Source organism: Molothrus aeneus, chromosome Z (assembly GCF_037042795.1).
Source record: "Molothrus aeneus isolate 106 chromosome Z, BPBGC_Maene_1.0, whole genome shotgun sequence".
NCBI lineage: Eukaryota > Metazoa > Chordata > Aves > Passeriformes > Icteridae > Molothrus > Molothrus aeneus.
The window spans coordinates 73378017-73400580 of NC_089680.1; the positions used below are offsets into that span (position 1 = coordinate 73378017).

The window sequence follows — 22564 nt, forward strand, 5'->3', positions numbered from 1 at the left end:
ACACATGACATTTTGCTTGTCACATGAAACATTTTTTTCCTCTGAAGAACGAGTACAGTTTAAGACTGTAGAGTGATGCATGTTTCCTCTGTGATGTGATAGCTGTGATGTTTTACATGGTTGTGCCTGGAGGCTGGTGATGCTGACCCACAGATCTGTGAGAGCAGGGAGGGTTTTCAGTGTGTCCATCACTCACACTCCTGACCCATACCTCTGTGAGTACAGGAGAGGAAAATTAAATAACCCCGGATAAACTTGCCAATTTTTTTTAAAGGAATTTTTTTCTAGAAATGGTGAGGATCAAACAGAAACATGTGGGAAAATTTACTCATTGAACACAAACTCTCTTTTTAACTTGAGAACCTGAGGAAAGCTGCTGTTTCAGGAGCACTAAACCTAGGCGAGTGAGATTAAGAGTTGTGCTGTAGGGCGAGCAGTGGGATATTGCAAGCTGGTTTATTCTGTCTCTGTCTTCTACAGTGCTTATGGGAATTGCTCCTCTTCTATGTTTGCTATATTAGGCTTTTTTGGGGAAAGGAGTTCTTAAGGATACATTGTGAGATCTGAAATCTCTTTGATAACCGTTCGTTTCCTTTTTTTTTTCCTTTTTTTTTTTTTTTCCCCCTAGGGTCGAAATGGGAAAGGCTCCATTTTCGTGTGGGCTTCAGGGAACGGAGGTCGTCAGGGTGACAACTGCGACTGTGATGGCTACACTGATAGCATCTACACCATCTCCATTAGCAGTGCTTCTCAGCAAGGGCTTTCTCCCTGGTATGCAGAGAAGTGCTCTTCAACTCTGGCCACAGCATACAGCAGCGGGGATTATACTGACCAAAGAATTGTGAGTTGCTTTTACCAGTTTCAGAACAAATAGAAAGGTAAAATATATGCAAATAATAAATGAAACCTCTTAATGCTTGGCTTTCAGTGCCTGCTTTATGTTATGCGTTATATGCTTAGTGCTTTTGTCTGGAAAATTTAAAGGATTTGTAATCCAAAAGGTGATTGTATTCCTCTATTCTTTTACCTTAAAGCTATGGTTAAACAAAATCATTGTGTCGATGCAGTTAAATCAACGTGCTGAATTTGTCTGCGGTTTGTGAGCACTGTTTGTGTAGGGATGTGGTCTCTGCATGGTTTGATATGGCACTATTCTTCACAAAGGGCAAATGAAGAGAGATTCAGAGCAAAAAGAAAACCTGTGATGTCAGGGCTGCTGTTATACCTTGTCGTTACATTTTTTAAGGCAAGAGACAGCAACAACAGTGCCTCCAAACCTTCCAAACTCAGCAAGCAGGCATACCAGTCTGTGTGCCTTCCTTAATTGTGCTGAAAAAAATTGCTGTGGCACAATAGTGCTGAAACACCTGTAATTTCTGTCCAGCCCTGGTAGATGTTAATTTTACAATGCACTGCACTGATGGGGATTAAAACAGCGTCATTCCAAGTTAGCTGGAGATCAGTCCTTACTATGTGGCTTCTCTTTATAGTCGAGATTTAGATAAATGGGCTGATGAGTTTGGTGTTTATTCATTACAAATTATAGTTCTTCTGCTGAAGAGGGAGCAGAACACCAATGCTAATCCTATGAGTAATTTCCTAGTAAGCAGTAATTTTGAATGTTCTAGACCCAACACAATGATCTGTTTTCATGAATCACCAGTAAGCCTGAAACACTTATTGTGAAACCTTTAGACTAAAATAAGATATTCAGAGTGGGAGTATTTTGTTCCAACAAAAAACGCTTTGATACTAAAATTATAGTTGAAGTAAAAAGAGTGGATTGAAATATGAACAGATTTAAACACTCATCACTTTTTCTGCTGGTGAGGGGTGTATTAATACGCACCAAGTAAGGGACACATGGTTACATCTGCGAGTATGGGTACTACAGTATTTACAACTGTTTATTTATGCTCCTTTTTTCTTTTTCCTTTTTTTTTTTTTTTTTTTTTTTTGTAATTTTTATTATTTTCTGTCAGACAAGTGTTGATCTTCACAATGAGTGTACAGAAACTCACACAGGGACCTCTGCATCTGCACCTCTGGCAGCAGGAATTTTTGCTCTGGCGCTGGAAGCAAAGTAAGATGTCACACCATGACCTTTGAAACTTCTTTCTCTCAACCACCCCACTGCCTTCCCCAAAATGCCTGTTTTAAGAGGCACTACCTCATACTGAGGCCCCACTTTTTGTCAGTCAGACTTGCTCAGGCTGATGACTAAAAATAAGCAGCTACTTGCCCCAACACTTTTTCCTAGAAAAGTAGAACCAATGTGAATAAATCATGATGACTGAGGAATATTTTGTGTGTTGGCAACAGCGTTTACTGATTTCTGGTCAGATGCACCTAAAAGTGAGTGTGCTCATGGATTCAGGAGAATGTGATATGAAGACAATATGCTGCAGGAGTTTAAGCTAAGCCTCAGCCAATTTACAGAAGAATTTCTGCCAGTGATAAGGTATAAAAGAGAAGGTGCCCAAGCTTGTCTGTCAGAGCAGGAAGGGAGCAGCCAGGTTTGGATGCTGTAGGGAGGTAGTCAGAATTTAGGCCTTGGGGAAACTAAGAAAGGACAGGACAATGAGTTTTTTTCACAGAAAACACTTAGGCAGTAGTGCACAGGTTTGATGCTTATATCATGTAAATTCAGCTCCATTTTCTACTGCACACCCCTTTGGTGGCATGAGCCTATATTAAATATTAGATATTAAAAATTAGATATTTTAAAGGGTAGAGTGAGTCACAGATGGAATCAAGTACCCACTTTTCAAAGTCCAGGTTCAAAAAGATGGGTAGAAAATTCTAGTGTTGCTAGCTAACTTTGAATGACTGAATTGTTTTGGAGGATTCACTCTACTCTTGCTAGATACCTGTTCTTCAAGGACACAGAAATCTTGTTTTCCCAGGGAGGTATTGTGAGGATGAGTGCAAAATGCTGTGTGTTATAAAGCAGTGGGATGCCATATGCATTCAAAGCACGTTCTGTTTCAATCTAATAATTGATAGAGAAATGATAGATAGCCCCGAAACAACTAACCAGGAGCATTTTCCAAACAGCCCAGATCTAACGTGGAGGGATATGCAGCACTTGGTAGTGTGGACCTCAGAATATGATCCACTGGCTGGAAATCCAGGATGGAAAAAAAATGGAGCAGGACTGATGGTGAACAGCCGATTCGGGTTTGGGCTACTCAATGCCAATGCTTTGGTGGATTTAGCTGATCCCAAGAGATGGAAAAGTGTACCAGAAAAGAGAGAGTGCATTGTCAAAGACAAGAGCTTTGAACCCAGGTAAGGATTTGCATTGCCAGTTATCTATTGTAATACAGCCTGAAGGATCATATTCTTCACAGATTGATCTGAACAGGAATAAGGGACTTTTGATTCATTTAGTTTTGCCAGACTGTATTCCCCAGAGGCAGGCAAGCAGCATGGCTTCTTGGTTTGTTTTTTTAGTGTAAGACTGATGGAAATTACTAGCATGAAGCCTTAACAAAGACTAAGATTATTATGTCTGCTTGTGCAGACAGTGTATAAAAGAATGATACTGTGAGGCTGAGCCCAATCAGCAAGGCTGTGAATTTTTAGACAACCATCAGAAGAGAGATAAAAAGATACTGATGTCACACAAAGATTTTTTAAAAATAAAAGTGTCTGTAATGGGTCTCAGCAATTCTTCTCCTGTGACAGGCTTGTGTATGTTGTAATCAAGGTGATATATTTAACTTTAGTTTCTCTTATGAAACACAAATGTGTCAAAGGCTCACTGAAAAGTCTTATGAGCCACATGCCAACAGCACAGCGAGCCTGAACAGATAGATTAATTATCATTAGTCCTTGAGCTGGTTAATCAATAAGGCTATCTAGACTCTTTTTGTCTCTGCACGCTGGCATACGGACTTTTATCCAGAAAAAAATTATCTATTTCAAGGCTGAAATTATACCATGTGACTGCAACAAAGGTCTGTCTGCAGAAACATATTGCAGTGTTTTGGGGAGTCACTGCTTGGTAATCTTATTATTTATGCTATTTCACTATCAAATTGTTTTTATGGACTCTGTCTGTTTCACAGAATGTTGACCCATTACTGATGTATGCCACACTTGCTCTTTATGTATTTTTATTGCAGTCCTGTATGTTATATTACGAAAACAAAGATCCTGAGCTTAGAATTATTTATGTGGAGATTTAGATACCCATTCTGTTTGGAAGTAATGGGAACTGTGCAGAGAAAGCTATGCAGACTCTCTCTCTGTGCAGAGCATGAACATTACCTTTTTTTTATTGAGAGCAGACATTACCCTTTTTTAAATTGAGCTGGCATTGACTCTTCTTTCCTCATCATTCTGAAATGGCTGTTAAAAGTGCCATTCATGACCCAGAAAGAAGAGCCCCTGTGGGTAATCAAAAAACTACTTTAATTTTGACAGATTATTAAGAGCAAATGAAGAAGTCATTATTGAAATTCCCACAAAAGCCTGCGAGGGTCAAGAGAACTCCATTGCATCTCTGGAGCATGTGCAGCTCGAGGCAACAATTGAGTATTCCCGTAGAGGTGATCTGCATGTCACTCTGGTTTCTCCATCAGGTACGGGAGGAAAAGACACATTTCATTTGTGTTGCTGTAGTGTGTACCGTTTACTTCATGAAAAAAAAAAGTGGTTTTCAGTGGTTAAAGAGAGCTAAATATATCATTGGACAACTCCAGTGAGGATAAAGCATCCAGGGAGCGATAGAGACCCCTCTTCAACATTCACCTGTTGTGCGTTCTTTGTGTGGAAAGAGATTTGAAAATCATACTTCATAAAATGGAGGCACAGAACATTTTCACGGAGGCAACTGGACCTATGAAACCTCAGGGCTTCTGGCAGACAACAGATTATAGATCAATAATTCTTATCAGACTTCCTGTGATTTAGCAGACTAATGGAAAACTGAGCATATCTGATTCCTTAGGTTTTATTTCATGCATCTCCCCATTGGTGTATTTAAAAAAAAAAAGTGTTTCTGTTAGGTACCTCAGTACAACTGTACTAAATGAGCTAGAATATGGCAAGCTGTCTTGACAATGTCCAGAAACAACATAATAAGACCGAAATAAAAGAAAAAAAAAAAAGAAAAAAAGATGTTATAAACAACTAAGAGTAAAGTCTGTTAGATCAACTGGTATTAAAAGGAAAGAAAAACACAAGCTTTCACGTATGAATTTAAATATCAGGCTGATCTAATTTTTCTGTTTCTAAGTAGCAATCATCAGGTACTGCTGCCTCCACTGCACTATCATTTTGCTTTCATGGTTAAATTGTTTTTCCCTTGTTTCTTGCTGCTTTTCTACTTTCCTGCAAAGCATTAGTAGCAAATGTATGTCATTCTTTTTCTATATTTATTGTGTTGCCTTTAAATATATTTATAAATTGTGACAAGGCTCCTTGGGGCTTCACTGCTCCTTATTATGTAAATATTGTTCCCTTGCTTTATTTCTTATACATAAACAAGCCAAACAAATTTTCTCCTGTGCAGTAGGACCTCTTTTGCTGCAGAAATGCTTTATGAGCTGCAGCATTTTTGTAATAATAATGCAAATGCATTTTTTCACCCTGTTGGACGACCAGGCTGTAAAAATATACATCCACTCATGAAAAAAAAAACCACCTGAACCAGTGAAGAAATCATGACAAGACTGTGGTTTCATAGTACTGCATGAGTTTTACCTTCAAAACTTCCATTTCAGAAGTTTCTTGAACAGCTCATCAGTGGGAAAGGCTGGTTGTGCCTGAAACCTTCTCTTTATGCTTCTTTGATGTGCATTCACTACCTTTTCGTGCCAGAGATAGAACACTGAACAAGATGTACCTTCTTGGTGTGACCTAACAGCTTGTGCACTCCTAAGCACTGCTGTAAAAATAATTACAGGAGCCACTGCTAAAGGAGGCAATGCTGAACAGTGTATTTTCCAGGTCATCTCTGCTCTAGGCAGTGTGCAAGCTGACAAATATGAAAAGTAGGAGCAGGCAGCGCATGGACAATTAGAGTGTTGATCTTGCACCCACACAGGGACCAGCACTGTCTTACTGGCTGAGAGAGAGAGGGACAAATCTCCCAATGGCTTCAAGAACTGGGACTTCATGTCTGTCCACACATGGGGGGAAAATCCAGCAGGCACCTGGATTTTAAGAATTACTGATATGGTGAGTATGCCTGTATGCTAACTAGCTGTGTTTGGGAGCTAAAACAGATTAAATGATCACTCATCACTACAAAGCACGTGTAGTAATGAGCCTGCTCATTAAGCAAGCTAAATGAGAGGTTATTTAAGATATCCAGCTGGGTTAAGGATTAAAGAAAAAAGATAGGGTCAGATTTTCTTGTTCTTTATCTACATGCAAAACCCCATTCTCATTTCACTGCCTGTTTTTTTCGTGACATGCCTGTTTTTTTCAGACACACGTCACCAAAATTAATCACTTGACAAAGTTTTCTGTGATTCTTGGATTGAAATATGAAGTAAAATTAACATATGGTTAACTGGAAATTCTTTTCTGCAGAGAAGAACACAGCATGGATCTAGACTTCTCTTGGTCCATGTGCATAGCTTTCATCATCTGGGAACCTTTCGAATTAATGGTTTTTTGGGGGGATCTCAGCAATCTATTCTGATGTATGCGTTCCCCTAATTTCTTGCTGAGAGTATCTAGTGCTGAACAATGTGTAAGGATTAAAGCTAAGTAGTCTACAGATATGAAATAAATCAGTTCACCAAAGCTACCTGGGGAATATGGATTACAACAGCAAAACACCAGAATTAAGCTGCTTGGTAGGCAACTGAAAAATAATTCCCTTCAAAGAGAGAGTGATCAAACTCACTCATCTCGTTGAAATTGTCTGTTAATAAGCTTGTCCTTAGGGGTCAGATCTTGCCAAAAACTGAAAGCTTCCTGTTAGACACCGAGCCTTTAGCTTCTATTGGCCTCAAATTGTAAACAGGAGGGTGTTGCCAAGAGCTGAGCAGATGGACAAGGCACCAGGAGTAAATATTACTATCAGCAGTGTAGTGTTAATGCTGCAGGCTTATAGATAGTCCCATGGTTACAGATATCCTGCTCTTTGAATGCATTTCTGTGGAACAAAGTTAAGAAGAGAATTTTGTTTGTAAATTAGCTCTCACTTCAAGTGAGAACCTCCTGAAGCTTACAATAAAAATTTTTGTCCTCAAGGCATAATACATTCTGTCCTCACCTTGTAGGTTTTTTCTCTAGTTTTTTCTCTAGTTTTCTCTTCCACTTTCTACTTCTATTTCTGCTTCCATTTCTATTTCTACTGCCACCAAAATTTATAAATAAACATTTGCTGCTTGCTTCCACACATTATATTTCAGATTGCTGTTATACACCACGTAATAAAAAAGTATAGTATTTCACATTATCATTTCCAGTGGTAACTCTAATAAGGAAATTACCAAGGAACGGCCTAGTGAACAAGTTGTAATCATGCAAAATACTACTTCAATAACTTCTAGCATTCTGTGTTATGACCAAATTCCTTTGATGCTTACATGATGAATTAATAATGTTACATCAAAATGTGAATATTTTGAGTGGTTTGTTTTTTTACAATAATTTACAATAATTTTTACAAGCTATTGTATTAAATCCCACATTCTAATACACTCTGTCTCTACTACATCTGGGGTTTTTGTGCTTATGAATCATACTCCATAGGTAGGTATTGAAAGCCTGATAATTTGCTTTGGTTGCTTCTGTGTACTTTGCATTGAAGTGTCTATTTTGCTCTTTTATGTCCTGAGAGCCCATTCTGATGCCACGCTTGCTTTTCAGTCCAGACGAATACAAAATGAGGGGAGGATTGTAAACTGGAAATTGATTTTGCATGGCACTGCTACCCAGCCTGAACACATGAAGCAGCCACGTGTGTATACGTCCTACAATGCTGTGCAGAATGACAGAAGAGGAGTGGAGAAGATGACTGATCTTGTAGAGGTAGAGTTATATTGCATTTATTCCTTACAAGTTTTTCAGTTTAAAAGAAAATGTTGGTTTTTTGGAGGTTTTTTTTTTTGCCTAGAAAGAAGACACATATTTTTTTGTATTCATTTCATCTAACTCCTGATTGGTTTTGAGTGCATATCATAATTTTGCCCATGTCAACAACTGATATTTTTATGAGTCTCTCCTTCAAATTGCAAAAATATAAGGGATTTGGGATGATAACAGGAAATTGCTCCCAAAGCAAGGAACTCTGTGGCTAATGCAGCTGGGTGGTGGAAGGAGGGAGGAAGACACCTCTGACAGACACACTAAATTTATGTAATTCTATGAGAACAAGTGTCACATTCTAAAGGAACTTTTCCTGCTGGAGTGCTTCCAGTGAGTTTGCAAGGAATTTCAGAAACAAAGAGCTTGAGAAAAATCAGGGACTCACTGATTCAAAAGGTTTGGCCCCATGGACCTGTTGCTGCCAGATCCTTTAGCACCCCCTGTTTACCCTACAGATAACAGTGCTCTAAAAATACAGCAAGGCAGGGTGACCTTGGGTTGCAGGAAGCACAGGATGGTAGTAATGCACATTTTCATAGTGCTTGATTACATCAACAGCATCAGAAAATAATCCCATCACATCAAATTGTCTCCCCATTAAGTAATTAGGACATCCATAAAGCACAGATAGTTTAACCTTCCTCAGACAGATTATGAAAGGTGAGTGCGATAATGGTCTCTAAATCCATTACATAAATGTCCCCAGGTCTGGCAGTCACGGGCAAAAAAACAAATTGGAAGAAAGTAAAAGTGGATTCAGCAGGTGCTGTAGGAGAAAATGGGTGGACATGGTAAAAATTACATGAAGATAAAATGAGTGTTCAGTTAGAAATGCAGTTCTGGTTTGAATGAGGGAGCTCTGAAGGCATATATTAGTGTTGAAATAAGTTCATGCCTCTCACCAGCTTCTCTGTGAACCTGTACTTGGGATTAGTCTTCCAAGGTCTCCTAGGTATGTGTTATGATCACCCATTAGCCATACTTCACTGTCTTTTTCTCAGGTGAGATCATCTACAGAGAACGTTTCATGGAAACACTGGTTCCATCCTTTTCCTAAGAGTACAAGGCACAATCAGAACTGCCATCACCACTGCATATATGTTTCCTTCATTTAGAGTGCTGTGTCTCATGACACAACCAGAATTATCTCCTAAGACTGGGACAAATACGGGTATGCAATGATGTGTTGTATCCTGCCAATGCGGAATCTGAATTTATAAGTGCTTGTATTGCAGGAGGATTTGATATTTTTTTACAGTGTAGTCCTTTCAAAAGTTTGTTTTGGTTGATAATGGTCTGCTTGTTTTCTAGATGCCCAAGTGGCTCCTGAATGAAAAAATTATGTTTTCCCACACATAGGTGGAGATTGCCATTCTGAGTAAGACTTAATCCAGTCAGTCTTTCATTGACACCTGACCTTTTTTTCATGCTAATCTGTATTCCAGGACCATACCACACTGGAGAGCCTGAGTGAAAAACCCAAGGCCACAGAAGACACCAGCAGCGACAAAGCAGAAGATAAAACCCCATCAGAAGCCATGCTGCATTTACTGCAAAGTGCTTTTAGCAGACAGATGGATCAGAAGCAGCTGCCAAAGAAGACTGCAAGTGAGAAGTTAAACATTCCATACGAACACTTCTATCAAGCCCTCAGAAAATTGAACAAGCCCTCCCAGTTAAGAGGCTCAGAAGAAAGTCTGTACAGTGACTACGTTGATCTTTTTTACAATGCCAAACCTTACAAGCATAGAGATGATAGACTGCTGCAAGCTTTGGTTGATATCATAAATGAAGGAAATTAACTGTAGGGTATGGCACTGAGTTGGAAATATTCATTCTCCCCACCTGTAGTTTTTTTTCCAAAGTCTGTGTACGCTCTAGTTGTGTGATTGCTGCTTTGATTGCTTCATATTTAATACAAATATCAAGGAAGGGAAAAAACGGGTGTGAGGGGATAAGACAGGAAAATTACACTTTTTAGTATTATCTTTTTTCAAAACCTTTCTTCAGAGTAGATTTGCCCCCTCAGGCATGAAATGCAATAGTACTCCCCTGAAAACCCCAATACTCTATTTTAAACAATTTTCACATTGCTTATTCTTCCACCCTCTTCACTTAAGCATGCAGTAGGATTCAAAACCTGAATTACCAAGCAGTTTTGAACCAAACTGCCAAAGCTATGGGGATATATTCTCATCCATGGATTTGTCATGAATATTGCAGTCTTTGTTATATTTGTCATTTATTCTGATTTAATACTTGCAGCCAGTACTGCTTCCATCATAGGTGTTTTGTTCCTCCTCCAAACAATGCTCCCTTGCCCTTCTGTTCTCCTGTAGAGGAACATTTGGGAGGCTGGGGTTGGACTGGGGCATCAGTGATCACTGATGAAGTTATTCACAATTTAGACTACAGACAGAAACACACAAATAAAAAAAGAGCCCCTGCTGAGGCATCCCAGACCATGGGATGGCATCCTCTCCAGCAGACTTGGAACTTACCCAAATGAAGTGCCTGAATTATGAGCCTGGTCTTTCTGGGCCCTATGTGTTTAATGAGGGCAGAGTCTCACTTCAGAGCACTTGGCTTTCTTTTCATGAGTTATGCATCACCTGATGGAGTACTGACCTGTTTGTGTCAATTATTTGAGCTCTGGGCTCCAACCTCCTACCTGTGGAGCCTCAGCCAGGTCTCCAAAGCAGTACAAAGCTGCCTTCTGAGATGCCTACATCTGCAAGCAGCCAGGCCAAGTGGAACAGAGAGGCTAGCTGTTGCAGAAAAGTCCACCCAAAGACTCTAAAATACCCAAAATATCTAGGAAGATGAGGCAAAATTGTCTGAGATTTAAAAGAAAGAATAGTGCCCTGAGAAGGGTGGAGTGCCCTGGAATGTGGTGTGGGAGGAAGAGGTTGAGGCAGAGGTGGCTGTCAGAAAGCAGCTAGGGTGAGCAACCCCCTAACATTAGCAGTTTTCCACACATACCTCTTTAATGAGAGTCAAAATTATATATTATTTTGCTTCTAATAACTGAAAAAAAAAAAAAAAGCCATGTTGGATGCTCAGAAAAGCTAGGGGATCTAGAACAAGGAAATGAAGATTCCTAGGGGATAGTTATCTCATTGAAGTACTAAAGAAAACCCAAAAAAGTGCTGACTGCTTTTTACTTTTCTTCTTTTTGCCTACTATTGAAATGTGTTTTGCAGACTCTCTAGAAATATTTGATTAGATTCTTTCTCACTGTCCATTCCTTAAAATTATGCAAGTGTCTCTAAGACAGGAATTTTACATTTTGCTCATAATCCTTCAGTTCAAATAAAAGTTTTTCAAACTTCACAGTAAATCCTGTAATTTAAAGGTAAACCTATTTACTGTAACTAATTAAGAATTCTGTAGAAAAAAAGGACTTCTCTAAAGACAACCTTGAAAATTTTCTTACCATATGTAAGATTTTAAAAAACATTCTTTGTGGTGGCTTCATGCCTGTCTTGGGCTTAGCCTGCCAGTTTTAAGGATTCTTTAATATTCTTCTAGTCAGCAGTTGAAGGGTAATATCTCTGCTACTGAATGCTGCTTGTACTGAATCACTCCCTCTCTACTAAGAAATTTGGTTAGGAAGAGAAGTCATTTAAAAAAAAAAAATTCCTGCAAGTGGTCCAGATCAGAAAGCTTTTCCCTTTGCTGTCCTTTCCACATAAAAGCTTTCTGGCAATGCATAACTAATGAACAAGCAAACCATGAAAATTTCTAATTGCTGCTATTACAGAATGAGAGCACTTATTTTCACTAATGTTTAATTTTCAGAATAGACTCATATGGCAAGGTAAGGGCCACTTTTAGTCCTGTGCAATGAAGCTTAGAGGCTGTTTCCCTCAGATAACAACAAATTTAGCCAGTCCTCATTCAGGTACATTACAGTGAGGAAAGTACTAACAACACTCCACCAGGCCTTGAAAGAAATGTTCAGGTTAAAAGGGTGGGAAGCAAAAGACCTTCCTTTGTTTTAAGATCAGTTCCTATGCTGTAGCCAAAGTTTCAACAGATGACAAGTTTAAAATCTCTCTTTTGAATGTTTCCAACCCAGATCAGCTTGTACAGGAGTAAATTATTTTTATTGTTAGTCTTTCCTTGGTGCCTGTGTGGATTTTGTGAAAAATGTAAAAGTAAAAAAAAAAAAAGTTTTCTCTCAGAATTTTAAATTATATTTTCGTTACAGGTATTTATAATATAGCAAAGATTTTATTGAACAGACAGAATTTTAAAAGGCATAATAAATTATATTGAAGAACCAGATTTTTTCTTGAGAAAGAGACAATTTCATCCAATAAACGTATTTTTTAAAAGGCATGTTACAACAGCAACTGCAACATGTATGTGATGTGATGTTAAAATTTGTCTACTAGTAGCATAATACAATGTGTTAGCAGAGCTCAGTGTGTGGTCTTAACATTTGTAAAGAAAACAGTAAGATAAAGTCAAGCTATTGACTTAAAAGGAATGGGAAATTGAGTTTAGAATGAAAAATAATGGTTTGGGGAAATAACCAGGATTGGGTGGAAAGAAATGTGGAATGTACTGAGAATGAGGGCTTCCAAGGGATCTCTTCAGCAGTAACACTCACTTGTTTCCTTCTCACAACAGCAGCCAAGTAAGGTTTGCTGTGGACATCACTGACAGCAGCACTGTCTGTAATTCCGACAGTTAAAAGAATTCTGCCTGTTTAATACACAGATGTGTATGTCAGAAGCACTAAAATGAAATAATGCAGCAAAAAGAGTCAGGGGGTCAAGGTAAACACATGGTCTTCACTTCCTTGCATGAAAACTGTTGAAATAATTGTTGTTCCCTCCACCACTACTCACATTTCAAGCCAGCAGAGAAAAGAGCCCTTAAACCCTTGTACACTGTACATAGTGTAACCAATAACCTCTCAATTACAAAATCTGCTTTGTCAAATGCCCTAAAAACAATTAAAACACTCTTAATGTGATTTGAATGGACACATTCCCTTATGAGAAATACTTACAGTAAATGTACACAGAAAATTGATTTCTGAAGTAGCTTTAAGAAAAGAGAGAAATCTAAGCCTAAATTACAGCAAACTACCTAGCTTCCACACTAAACAAGTTGACTGACTTTTGAAATGCTGCATTTGAACTTTCTACCTTCACCAGCTTTGAGTTTTCTAATCAGAGTTTCTGATAAGTCACATCTTGTAACTCCAAACTTGTTAATTTAGTCTTCAAATGAAGTGTCCTCTTTCTTACCTCTCCCTCTCCTCTTCACTCTGTAAACAAACATAAGCATTTTCAGTAAATAGAAGGCTAATTTAAGAGAGAAAAGGGGGGCCTTAAAATAAAAATGCTAGCTCTAGCATTTCTTATTGAATTAACTTAATGTCACAGATTAAATGAGGATGTGGTCTGTTTGTTAAAAGAGCACATTCACGGGAAGGGTGAACACCTGATTGTTGCTTTTTTTGTGCATAGATCACACGATGGAGGTGACAGCTACAATTAACTCCTTGTGCATGAGAGCAACAGGAGAGACTGCACTGTCCCTGAGAGTCTCCTTCTACAACATTAAGCCAACCTCTGCCACTGCAGTTTTCCAAACATTACAAATCTGGAGGATTTGTAATTCTCCATAACAAAAGTTGGCATCTGAGTTAGTACAGCTGTGAAAATAATTATAGAAGAAAAATTACAGGGAGAAAAATCAAGAGTTATTTTACAACACAGAGTACCTGCACAGCCTAAACTCTTTCTGTTTGATCAAGTATTTCCTTTCAGGAAGTCCATTTTCAAAGCTCTGAGGGACCATTCCATTCACAGCAGCGTTTTAGAAAAGGAAAAACTCTAGAAATGTGTATTTTGCTCGGAATCAATTGGCTATCTAATATTTCTAACTGCAGACTGAAAAGGTTCAAACTCCAACCACTCTAGGCACTAATAAATCTAATTTCTGTGAACATTCTATTTAATTACACAAGCGCCCATTAAAAATATCACTTCTCCTACTGTTATTTGTGAGAATAATGTAATCAGAAAGAATGAGAAATTTTGTTTCCAGCAATGCACTAAATGCCTACTGGAAAAAAAAATACATCTAATATATTCCAAGTCCCACTAAGATACCAGAGAAAAATAAATAGATAATATATGAAAGTGGGTGTTTATGAGGAAAATATATTTTAATGTTTATATTCTTTCAGCTATTTGACAGCCTCCAATCAAATGTAGCTAAGCATGTATCTCTTTCTTTCTGATGTCATATTCTTTCCCCAAAACAAATGAATTGGTTGCTGTTGCATTCAGCATTTTGTTTGACTATGGCCACATTATCAGCCAGTGTTTCAAACCATAAACATGCAGCATAATGCAGTGCCATATATTCTGATAAGGTAGTGCACTTAGGACCAGGGGCGTGCAGCTCTCTCTGCCTGTGCTGCTGCACAAAGGGCTCATGTGAAACAGATCCATAATGGCTGGCAAAAGAGGAGAGCCAAATGCCAGCCCCATTAGACCCACAGAATTAATTCCTCTCTTCAGAATAACGTTGGTGGGGTGCAGAGCACCACAAACATCCATGATGTCAGGACAAAGTTCAGCCCCACAGTTCAGCACGGAGCTGAGCTACTTCCACCCTCACTCAGTGTTAATGAGAGACATATTAAAAACTGAGGATTTAGTCTGAACTCTCAGCTATGAGCTTCTCCTCTTTTACATTGTATTTCTCTTACCTCACTTCAGAGAGGTGAGCCACCCTTCAATGAAACTTTTTTGAAAATACCAGTAGTTATTAAAAACACCACTTCATCCATGAGTTTCAGGAATCAAGCTGTCTGAATGCAGGTCATTGCTTACACTTTTAAACAGAAAAATACACACGTGCATATGTAGCAACTCCATCCATGTACAACTCCATGTAAAGTCTCCTTGGTGCTAGAATGTAGCAGCTCCTATCATGAAGGAAGAAGCTGCAGCACTAATTTGGTAAAACAGAGTTTAAAGCTAAATTTCAGCTTGGACTTTCCATCATAGTGGTATTAATAGTGAAGGTAATTTTGCAGTGGGACAGAAGAGGAAGGGAGATTTACTTGTTTGGTTGTCCCTTTAGCAATTGGAGGTGAAAAATTTCCCAAAGAATTCAGATCTTTGCAATTGATCTAACAGAAAAATAACTCTACTCTCATATTGCATAAGATAGCCATAAGTCTGTGGGGGGCTTTGAACAGTTTAGACAGTTAAACATAACTGGCTTTGTAACACAGCCAACAAGTGTGTATTGGGCACTGCAAACACAGGATATTGAGTCTCCAGCAAAAACTAGTCAAAATTCTTTCAAGACTTTGAGCATCAAATTTGAAGCTTTTCAGGAAGAAGTATTCATAATACCTTGAATATTTATTTGTATTTACTTTAAAATTAATAGACATAGCCTCCTCTAGAGCATCTATAGGTTCCAGAGGTCATTCTGAGTCACACTATGGAGGAGACTGCCTGTCTCCAGATATATACAGCAATTGCGAATCACACTCTTCATTCAGGCACTGAATTTATGTGTCTACAGTTAGGCAGTGTTAACATTGCCCTCATCTCTTCCCCCTCCTGGCTCCCAGGATGGTGCTGAGCCATGCTGAGTCCACCTTTTCTAAAGCTGGGCTGAAGTTCTCCCCCTGTGTGTTCAGAAAATGGAGCACTCCAGTCCACTGATGGTTACAGAAAATTTGCAGGGATCTCCCACTGCTGTCCAATATTGTCTCTGCAATTGGATTGTTCTCCTTCCTCAGCCCCCCAGGCTTGAGAAAAATCAATTCAGAAAACAAAAGGCATTCTTGGCTTTAGAAAGTCGTATAGCACAAGCTGCGTGTGATGCAAAACCATTAAGCCTGCACTTAATCCTATTTACTTGCTTAAATCAGTCTCCTGTCCTGTTTAAGTGCGTGTATGGGATCAAGTACCTCCCTGAACACTCAGCTGAATCAGAAAGGATTACCCTTGCATGGTACTTCTGCACAGAACAGGGGGGATATGATGCTGAAGTTCTGCTCAATTACTGCAAATACCCCCTTGCAATCCCATATTGAGTGAGTGAGTCATGCCTGGATTTCCATACACTGTGCCACCAAGTCTCAGGAGCTGCTTACATTGCAGTGTACTGGGTTTCAACCTGGCATGGTGAATCACCTTCCCTCTGGGAAATGCGTGCAAAACCTCCTTTGTTAGGGAAACAACACTTGCAGAGCCCCTGAGAAGCATCATACATTTGGAGACCTTACTTCCACACAGTCCTTAATAAACACGTCAGATAACAACTTCACATCTTTAATAAACATGTCAGATATTCAGGCATTTCACACCTTACCCTTCTTTGGAAGCTCAGGGGATGGTCTCCATTTATAAGAAGATAGACCATGTGCAGTGTATTATAAAATTAATTTATTTTCATATTATAAGGCTGTACAGATGCATCAAGAACAGTCAGAAGACAGATGCTTTGTTATTAATTTTGAGTAAATCTGCAAGGCTCACTCTGAATGCACTCACATACCCTAGAAATGAAAACAGATGAAAATTATTTGACTTGGGTGTTATTCCACAGCAGCTGAAAAGAAAGACATGGCAGTTTGGACACAAAGCCAGGCAAGAAGGAGTGCATTTTGTGCATTTTGTACTTTTCCATTCTCTTTATTCAAACAGCTCTGTTACAGTACCCTGGCTTCAAAGGACAAGTTTTAGAGATCTTCCTGCTGCTCATGCTGATGAGTCAGATATTGTTTGTTTTTTGACAGAATTAATTGCTTTCTTGGTCTCTCATGTCTCTCTTTCCTATCAGAAGCCTAATCATAAAATCCAAAGCCCAGCATTTCCAGCTATTCAAGGTTCATCAGCTCTGCAGTTTGTGTTAATGAGCTTGGTTCTTTGAATTCACCCCTGTAATTTCATACTAGCTGAGAGCCTAAGCCATTATCCATTTTTGGGAGCAATCATCAACATGTACTTACCTTTAGAGATGATGAGAGTTTACCTTTCTCAGAAAAGCTAATGGCAATTTCCTCAGCTGAGCTTGCTGCATTGCTCAAAAACACTACAGACACCTACCAGAAGCATGGCCACCACACACCATGCCGGCTGATGGAAGGGTCTGTCCTTACAGAAACTATTAAAAGAAGCAGAGGGAAGGAGGGCAACTTTCCTTATCTTTCAATGGAATCTAAGAAGCTAAACCCCTTCAGATATATTTTAAAACCCCACCTATATTGCACCTCCCTGGAACAAAATATCCATGCATGGATTTCTGACTGTGATTATGCACTGAACTAGTTGAATGTTCTGTTAGCTTAAAGTCAAGGCTCAGCTTCCAAATGTCTTGTGTTTGCATCTGCACTGTGTGGAGTCATACAATTAGTTTCCCTTTGTGTGGGAGTAAGAGTGGAAGAGGAAGAGATTTGATTTACTGCATTGCACATAGCATTGCACCTGATGTCTAGATCACCCCGCCCCATCATCTCCTCTTTTCCGGAGTCACAAGTGGAGTTCATCAGCTCAGGCACTTTGTTTTCATCAGCAGTACTGCTGTCCCTCAGTAATAACCAAATTATGAAAAAGATTAACAGACTCCTGGGATTTAGACATTGAAAAACAGCAAGGATTTTGCTTCATAGAGGCTGCCCTCAACCCTCCTAGCCTTCACCCTCAGTGGAGGATGGAGTGAAATTAATGACAAATTTGATGGAGTGGAATTAATCACAATTAATTCAGTATCTCATGCATTTAATTCTCATCACCATCACTTGGATCTACACATTGTTTGCAAGATTTGCAGACCCCATAACATGTGGGCATATGATGGTTCTCTTGTTGGTTCCAAAGCAGAATTCAGACAGTAAGTAATCTGGAAAAAAAATAAAAATCCTCAGGACCAGAAAGCTGTAAAACAACCAAAGCTGTTGGATTTGAAACAGAACTACCCAACCTGAAGGTAGTGTTAGGTAGTCCTCTAGAATTGCCAATAATATACACAAACACACATGGATATATCTCTACATAATTCAGGGGAAAATGTATAAAGGTAAGCATCACTAACTGCTCTCTTGAGTAGCATTAATTTTTCTTTGGTGACAATGCCTCACACTTTTTTTAGACAGCAAATGGAGACAAGAGTGTCAGAGCCCTCCTGTTCCAGCAGCTGTCATGGTTTTTAACTTTTTCCAGCCCACAGGTGGCCAGGAGAAAGACCACAAAATCATAGAATCATGCTGAGTTGGAAGGGGCCCATCAGGATCATGGAGTCCAAGCCCTGGTCCCATGCAGGGCATCCCAAGAGTCACATCATGTTCCTGAGAGCATTGTCCAAATGCTTCCTGAATTCTGTCAGTCTTGGTGTCCTGCCACCTGTTCCAGGGCCCAGCCACAGCCTGGGGGAAAACCTTTCCTGGTATCCAACCTTGTTGGGAAGGATGAAAGTTTGACAAGAAAGTCTCACAAATATGTATGCTTAGCAGAAAGATTTTTAAATGTAGAGTCTGATAAAGGAATAGAGATGGAAGCAAGTTTTGATATAGAAGAAAAGAATTGCTGAGCCAGTCTTACTGGATAAGCAAGAAGACAAAGGGTGTGTTAGTTAGAAGGGGTTTTTATGACTTAGAGCAAAAGATAAACCCACTTCAAACAAGAAGGTGTTTTTACCAAGCAGAAAGAGAGCACAGGCAAACAAGTCAGAAAGTAGTAAAAAGGTCTCAGAATTTTCCACTGCAAGAAAACAAAAACAACTTCTAGCTTAAACTGTAATGTACTAACTTTTAGTGATTGGAGAACAGTAACATGAATATGGTAATTATAGTAGTTATGATAGGCTATAGATAATAGTTAAGGTATAGATTGGTTCTACTGTATTAAGATGCTAAGCTAAAGAAAAGTATATAATGCATTGTAACCAAAACCAAAGGGTCTCCAGACCTGCCTGCAGCTGGAGCTGACAGCTGTAGGCACAGGCTCTGTCACCCATGACCCTGGACTGCCTGTAACATCTTGGATGGAATAAAATGCATTTTGGAGAGCCCCATGGAGTCCCACATCCCTCATTTAGGCTCTTACACAACATAAACCTCCCCCAACTCAACTTCAGGCCATTTCTTGGAGGCCTGTCACTGGTGTCAGAGATTGAGCAGATTGGTACCTGCCCCTTGCAAGGATGTTGGAGCCCTAGCGGGGTCTCCCCTCAGTCTCCTCCAGCTGAATACACCAATGTCCTCGGAAACTCCTCAGGCCCTTCACCAACCTCATGGCATCCTTTGGTCTCTGACAGTTCAATGCCTTTTTTGTGTTGTGATGCCAGAACTGCACCCAATATTCCAGGTGAGGCCTCCCCGGCCCAGCGCAGAGCAGGACAATCCCTGCCTGGCCCAGCGGCCATGCTGGGCCTGGTGTCCCCAGGACAGGGATGTCCCTGCTGGCTCCAGGACACTGCTGGCTCATGTCCTGCTGGCCACCAAACAGGATTTCCAGGACCATCCCAGGTACAGAATCCAGCACTTTCCCTCATGGAATTTCACACAGGTGGAGATTGTCCAGCCCTTTAATTTGTCAAGGTGGCCTCTGTGGGGCCTCTCTTCTTTTGAGGCAGTCAACAGCTCCTCCCAGCTTAATGCTGTTGTCGGACTTTGTGCTCCTTCCAGGTCTGCATTCAGGTCATTTGTGAAGATGTTGAGGAGAACCAGCCCTAAGACGGAGCCCTGAAAAACCCCACTGATGACAGGTGACCATTCTGATGTTACCTGATTCTCTACAACTCTTTCCTCCTAACCCATGAGCCAGCTGCTCACTCACCACATGATGGGTTTATCCAGCTGTGGGATGGACATTTTGTCCAGAAGGATTCTGAGAAAGACAGTATGGAAAGCTTTGCTGAAATCCAAAAAGATTACATTAGCTGGTTTCCCTTGATCCACAAGGGGAATTATCTTATTGTAAAAGGAAATCAGGTTTGGCAAGCAGGACTTTCCCCTCATAAGGTTATGCTGGAATTGTTCAAGTGTTTTTCAATACCTCCCAGATAGTCTTGTTCATGATTTTACCAGACAGTGAAGTGAGACTGACAGGCCTGTTGTTTCTGAGGTTTTCTCTCTTGCCCTTCTTGAAAATCACAACAATGTTCACCCACTTCCAGACAGCTGGAACCTCTCCAGCTCCTGACTGCTCAAAAATCATTGAGGGAGGCTTTGGGATGACATCAGCAGCTGAGGATTCTCAGACAAACCCCATCAGGCTCCACAGACCTGTAGTGATCCTGTTGGAGCAGCAGATCCCACATAAAGGTCAGCTGAGAGTTAATTGTTCTTGCAGCTGTGGTCTTTCAGCTCAGGGCACTGAGACTCCTGTGGTCCAACATCCATGCTGAAGACAAAGGTAAAGAATGTGTTAAACACCTCTGCCTTGTCTCTGTCCCTGTTTGTGAGGTGACCATCCTCATCCTGGAAGGGGGTAATGTTATTTTCTACATTGGCTTTTGTCATTAATGTATTGGAAAAAACTCTTGTTAGATGAGCACTAGCACTTCAGCTAATCAGAAAAATAACACAGGTTGGGGCAGGATCACCTTTTGTTTGCCGTGAAGAGGGGAAGGCTGAGTCATCTTCCTATACATATCATGTTTAATAGCTTATTGTGTCATCTGTGTGACTGATGATCAAAAAGCTTCTGATCTGGGGTAGTGCTTGGCATATCCTCAGTAGTGCTGCTGACAAATAGGATTGCTCAGAAGTCCCTCAGCCAGATTAAAATGTTATTTATAATTTTTTTTGGCTTTGGGTAATACATGAATTCCCAGCACTCCTTTCCTCTGCTAGAAAAAACTTTGGCTTTATCCTGATAAACACTCCTGGAACAAGATGAAGCTGGCTGCAGGAGACAGCTGGCAGACAGGATTTGTGTGGCAGTGCCTGCACTAAGCAGACCGGAGATGGAGCAGAATGAAGCAAGAAGAAGAGTGAAAAGCGTTCAAGAGACCTGCATGGATGAACAAGGAACTCCAGCCACTATGCAATAGAAGCAGGAAATACACAGGAGATGGAAGCAGGGTCAGGCCACTTGGAATGAACACAAAGAGGTTGTCAGAGTAAGTGGAAATGAGACAAGGAAAGCCAAGGCCCATCTGGAATTAAATCTAGCCAAGGATGTCAGGAACATGCCAAAATTCAACAAAGGAAATGCAGGGTCCTGCAGCTGGGCAGGAATAACCCCCAGCACCAGCACAACCAGCTCTGCAGGTCCTGGGGGACAAAGAGCTGTCCCTGAGCCAGCAGAGTGTCCTGGGGACAAGGAGGCCAAGGGCATCCTGGAGTGCCCTTGGAGGGCATTGCCAGCAGGTCAGGGAGGGATCCTGCCCCTCTGCCCAGCCCTGGAGGCACCTCTGGAGGGCCGTGTCCAGCTCTGGATCCTCAGGACAGGAGGGACACAGAGCTCCTGGAGAGGGGCCAGCCAAGGCTGTGGGGGTGAGGAAGGGCCTGGGGCATCTCCCTCACCAGGAAAGGCTGGGGGAGCTGGGGCTGCTCAGCCTGGAGAGGAGCCCCAGCTGAGAGGGGCCTCAGCCCTGGGTGTCCCTGTCTGCAGGGAGGGACAGAGCAGGGCCCAGGCTCTGCTCTGTAGGGACAACGGGACAAGAGGAGTGGGCAGGGACTGATCCCAGGAAATTCCAGCTGGACATGAGGCAGAACTCCTTCCCTGGGCAGTGACCAAGCCCTGAACAGACTGCAAGAGAGGCTGTGGAGTTTCTCTTCACTGGAAATATTCCAGAACCTGGACACAGCCCTGTGCCACGTGCTCTGGGGTCACCCTGCTGGAGCAGGGACATTAGGGGAGATGACCCACTGTGGTCCCTTCCAACCTGACCCATCCTGGGATTCTGGGATTCTGTGAATGACCTGCTTTCTTCTGCTCTTAACAGAAAGGCTCCAAGCTGGGAGCTGCCAGCTTCCAGAGCTCTTTCTCCCTGGATGCTGTTCAGCAGCTTCCTTGACATGTCTGCTTTCTGCTCAGGACAGGCAGAGAAACCCACATCCCACTGCTGCCCAGAGTAATCCTCACTGCCTTTGCTGCTCCTCTGCAACAACAATCTGCAGTTTTGAACAGACAGGTCCGTCCACTGAGAGGATTTCACAGGTTTTCTCCGTCATTACAATTTACTCAGATTGCTCTTATATTCTGAAATGTTGGAATTTCCATGTACACCATGGCCCAAATACTTTGGAAAGGGTCCCATCTTCCTTGCTCAGCGGACAAAGCTGTGGTTTTAGTGTTCTTCGTTGCCTTTTGCTTTCCTTTGCCTCTTTCCTATGCTTCCCCACCATCTTTTCAAGGCTGTGCCTTTCCCAATCTGTTCTACTGCAGTGAAGCTGCAGCACTTCCAGGCTTTTCCTGGAGATTGAGCTACCCAGCTCCTTTCCCACTACTCTCATCTGAATTCCAGCTGCAGCAGGGATGTGCAGGGCAGGGCAGCTGAGTATGATGGT

General features: G+C 40.9%; 1 protein-coding gene across 1 annotated transcript in view; it reads left to right on the top strand.

Moving 5' to 3' along the window:
* Positions 1-12480, top strand: part of PCSK1 (proprotein convertase subtilisin/kexin type 1) — a 28247-nt gene extending 15767 nt beyond the window's left edge. The window contains exons 8-14 of the mRNA XM_066569840.1: positions 629-841; positions 1983-2083; positions 3058-3291; positions 4432-4589; positions 6056-6189; positions 7837-7998; positions 9501-12480. Coding sequence (XP_066425937.1) covers positions 629-841; positions 1983-2083; positions 3058-3291; positions 4432-4589; positions 6056-6189; positions 7837-7998; positions 9501-9857 — 1359 coding nt within the window. The 3' untranslated portion in view covers positions 9858-12480. The remainder of the gene's footprint in view (positions 1-628; positions 842-1982; positions 2084-3057; positions 3292-4431; positions 4590-6055; positions 6190-7836; positions 7999-9500) is intronic.
* Positions 12481-22564: the final 10084 nt, after the last annotated feature.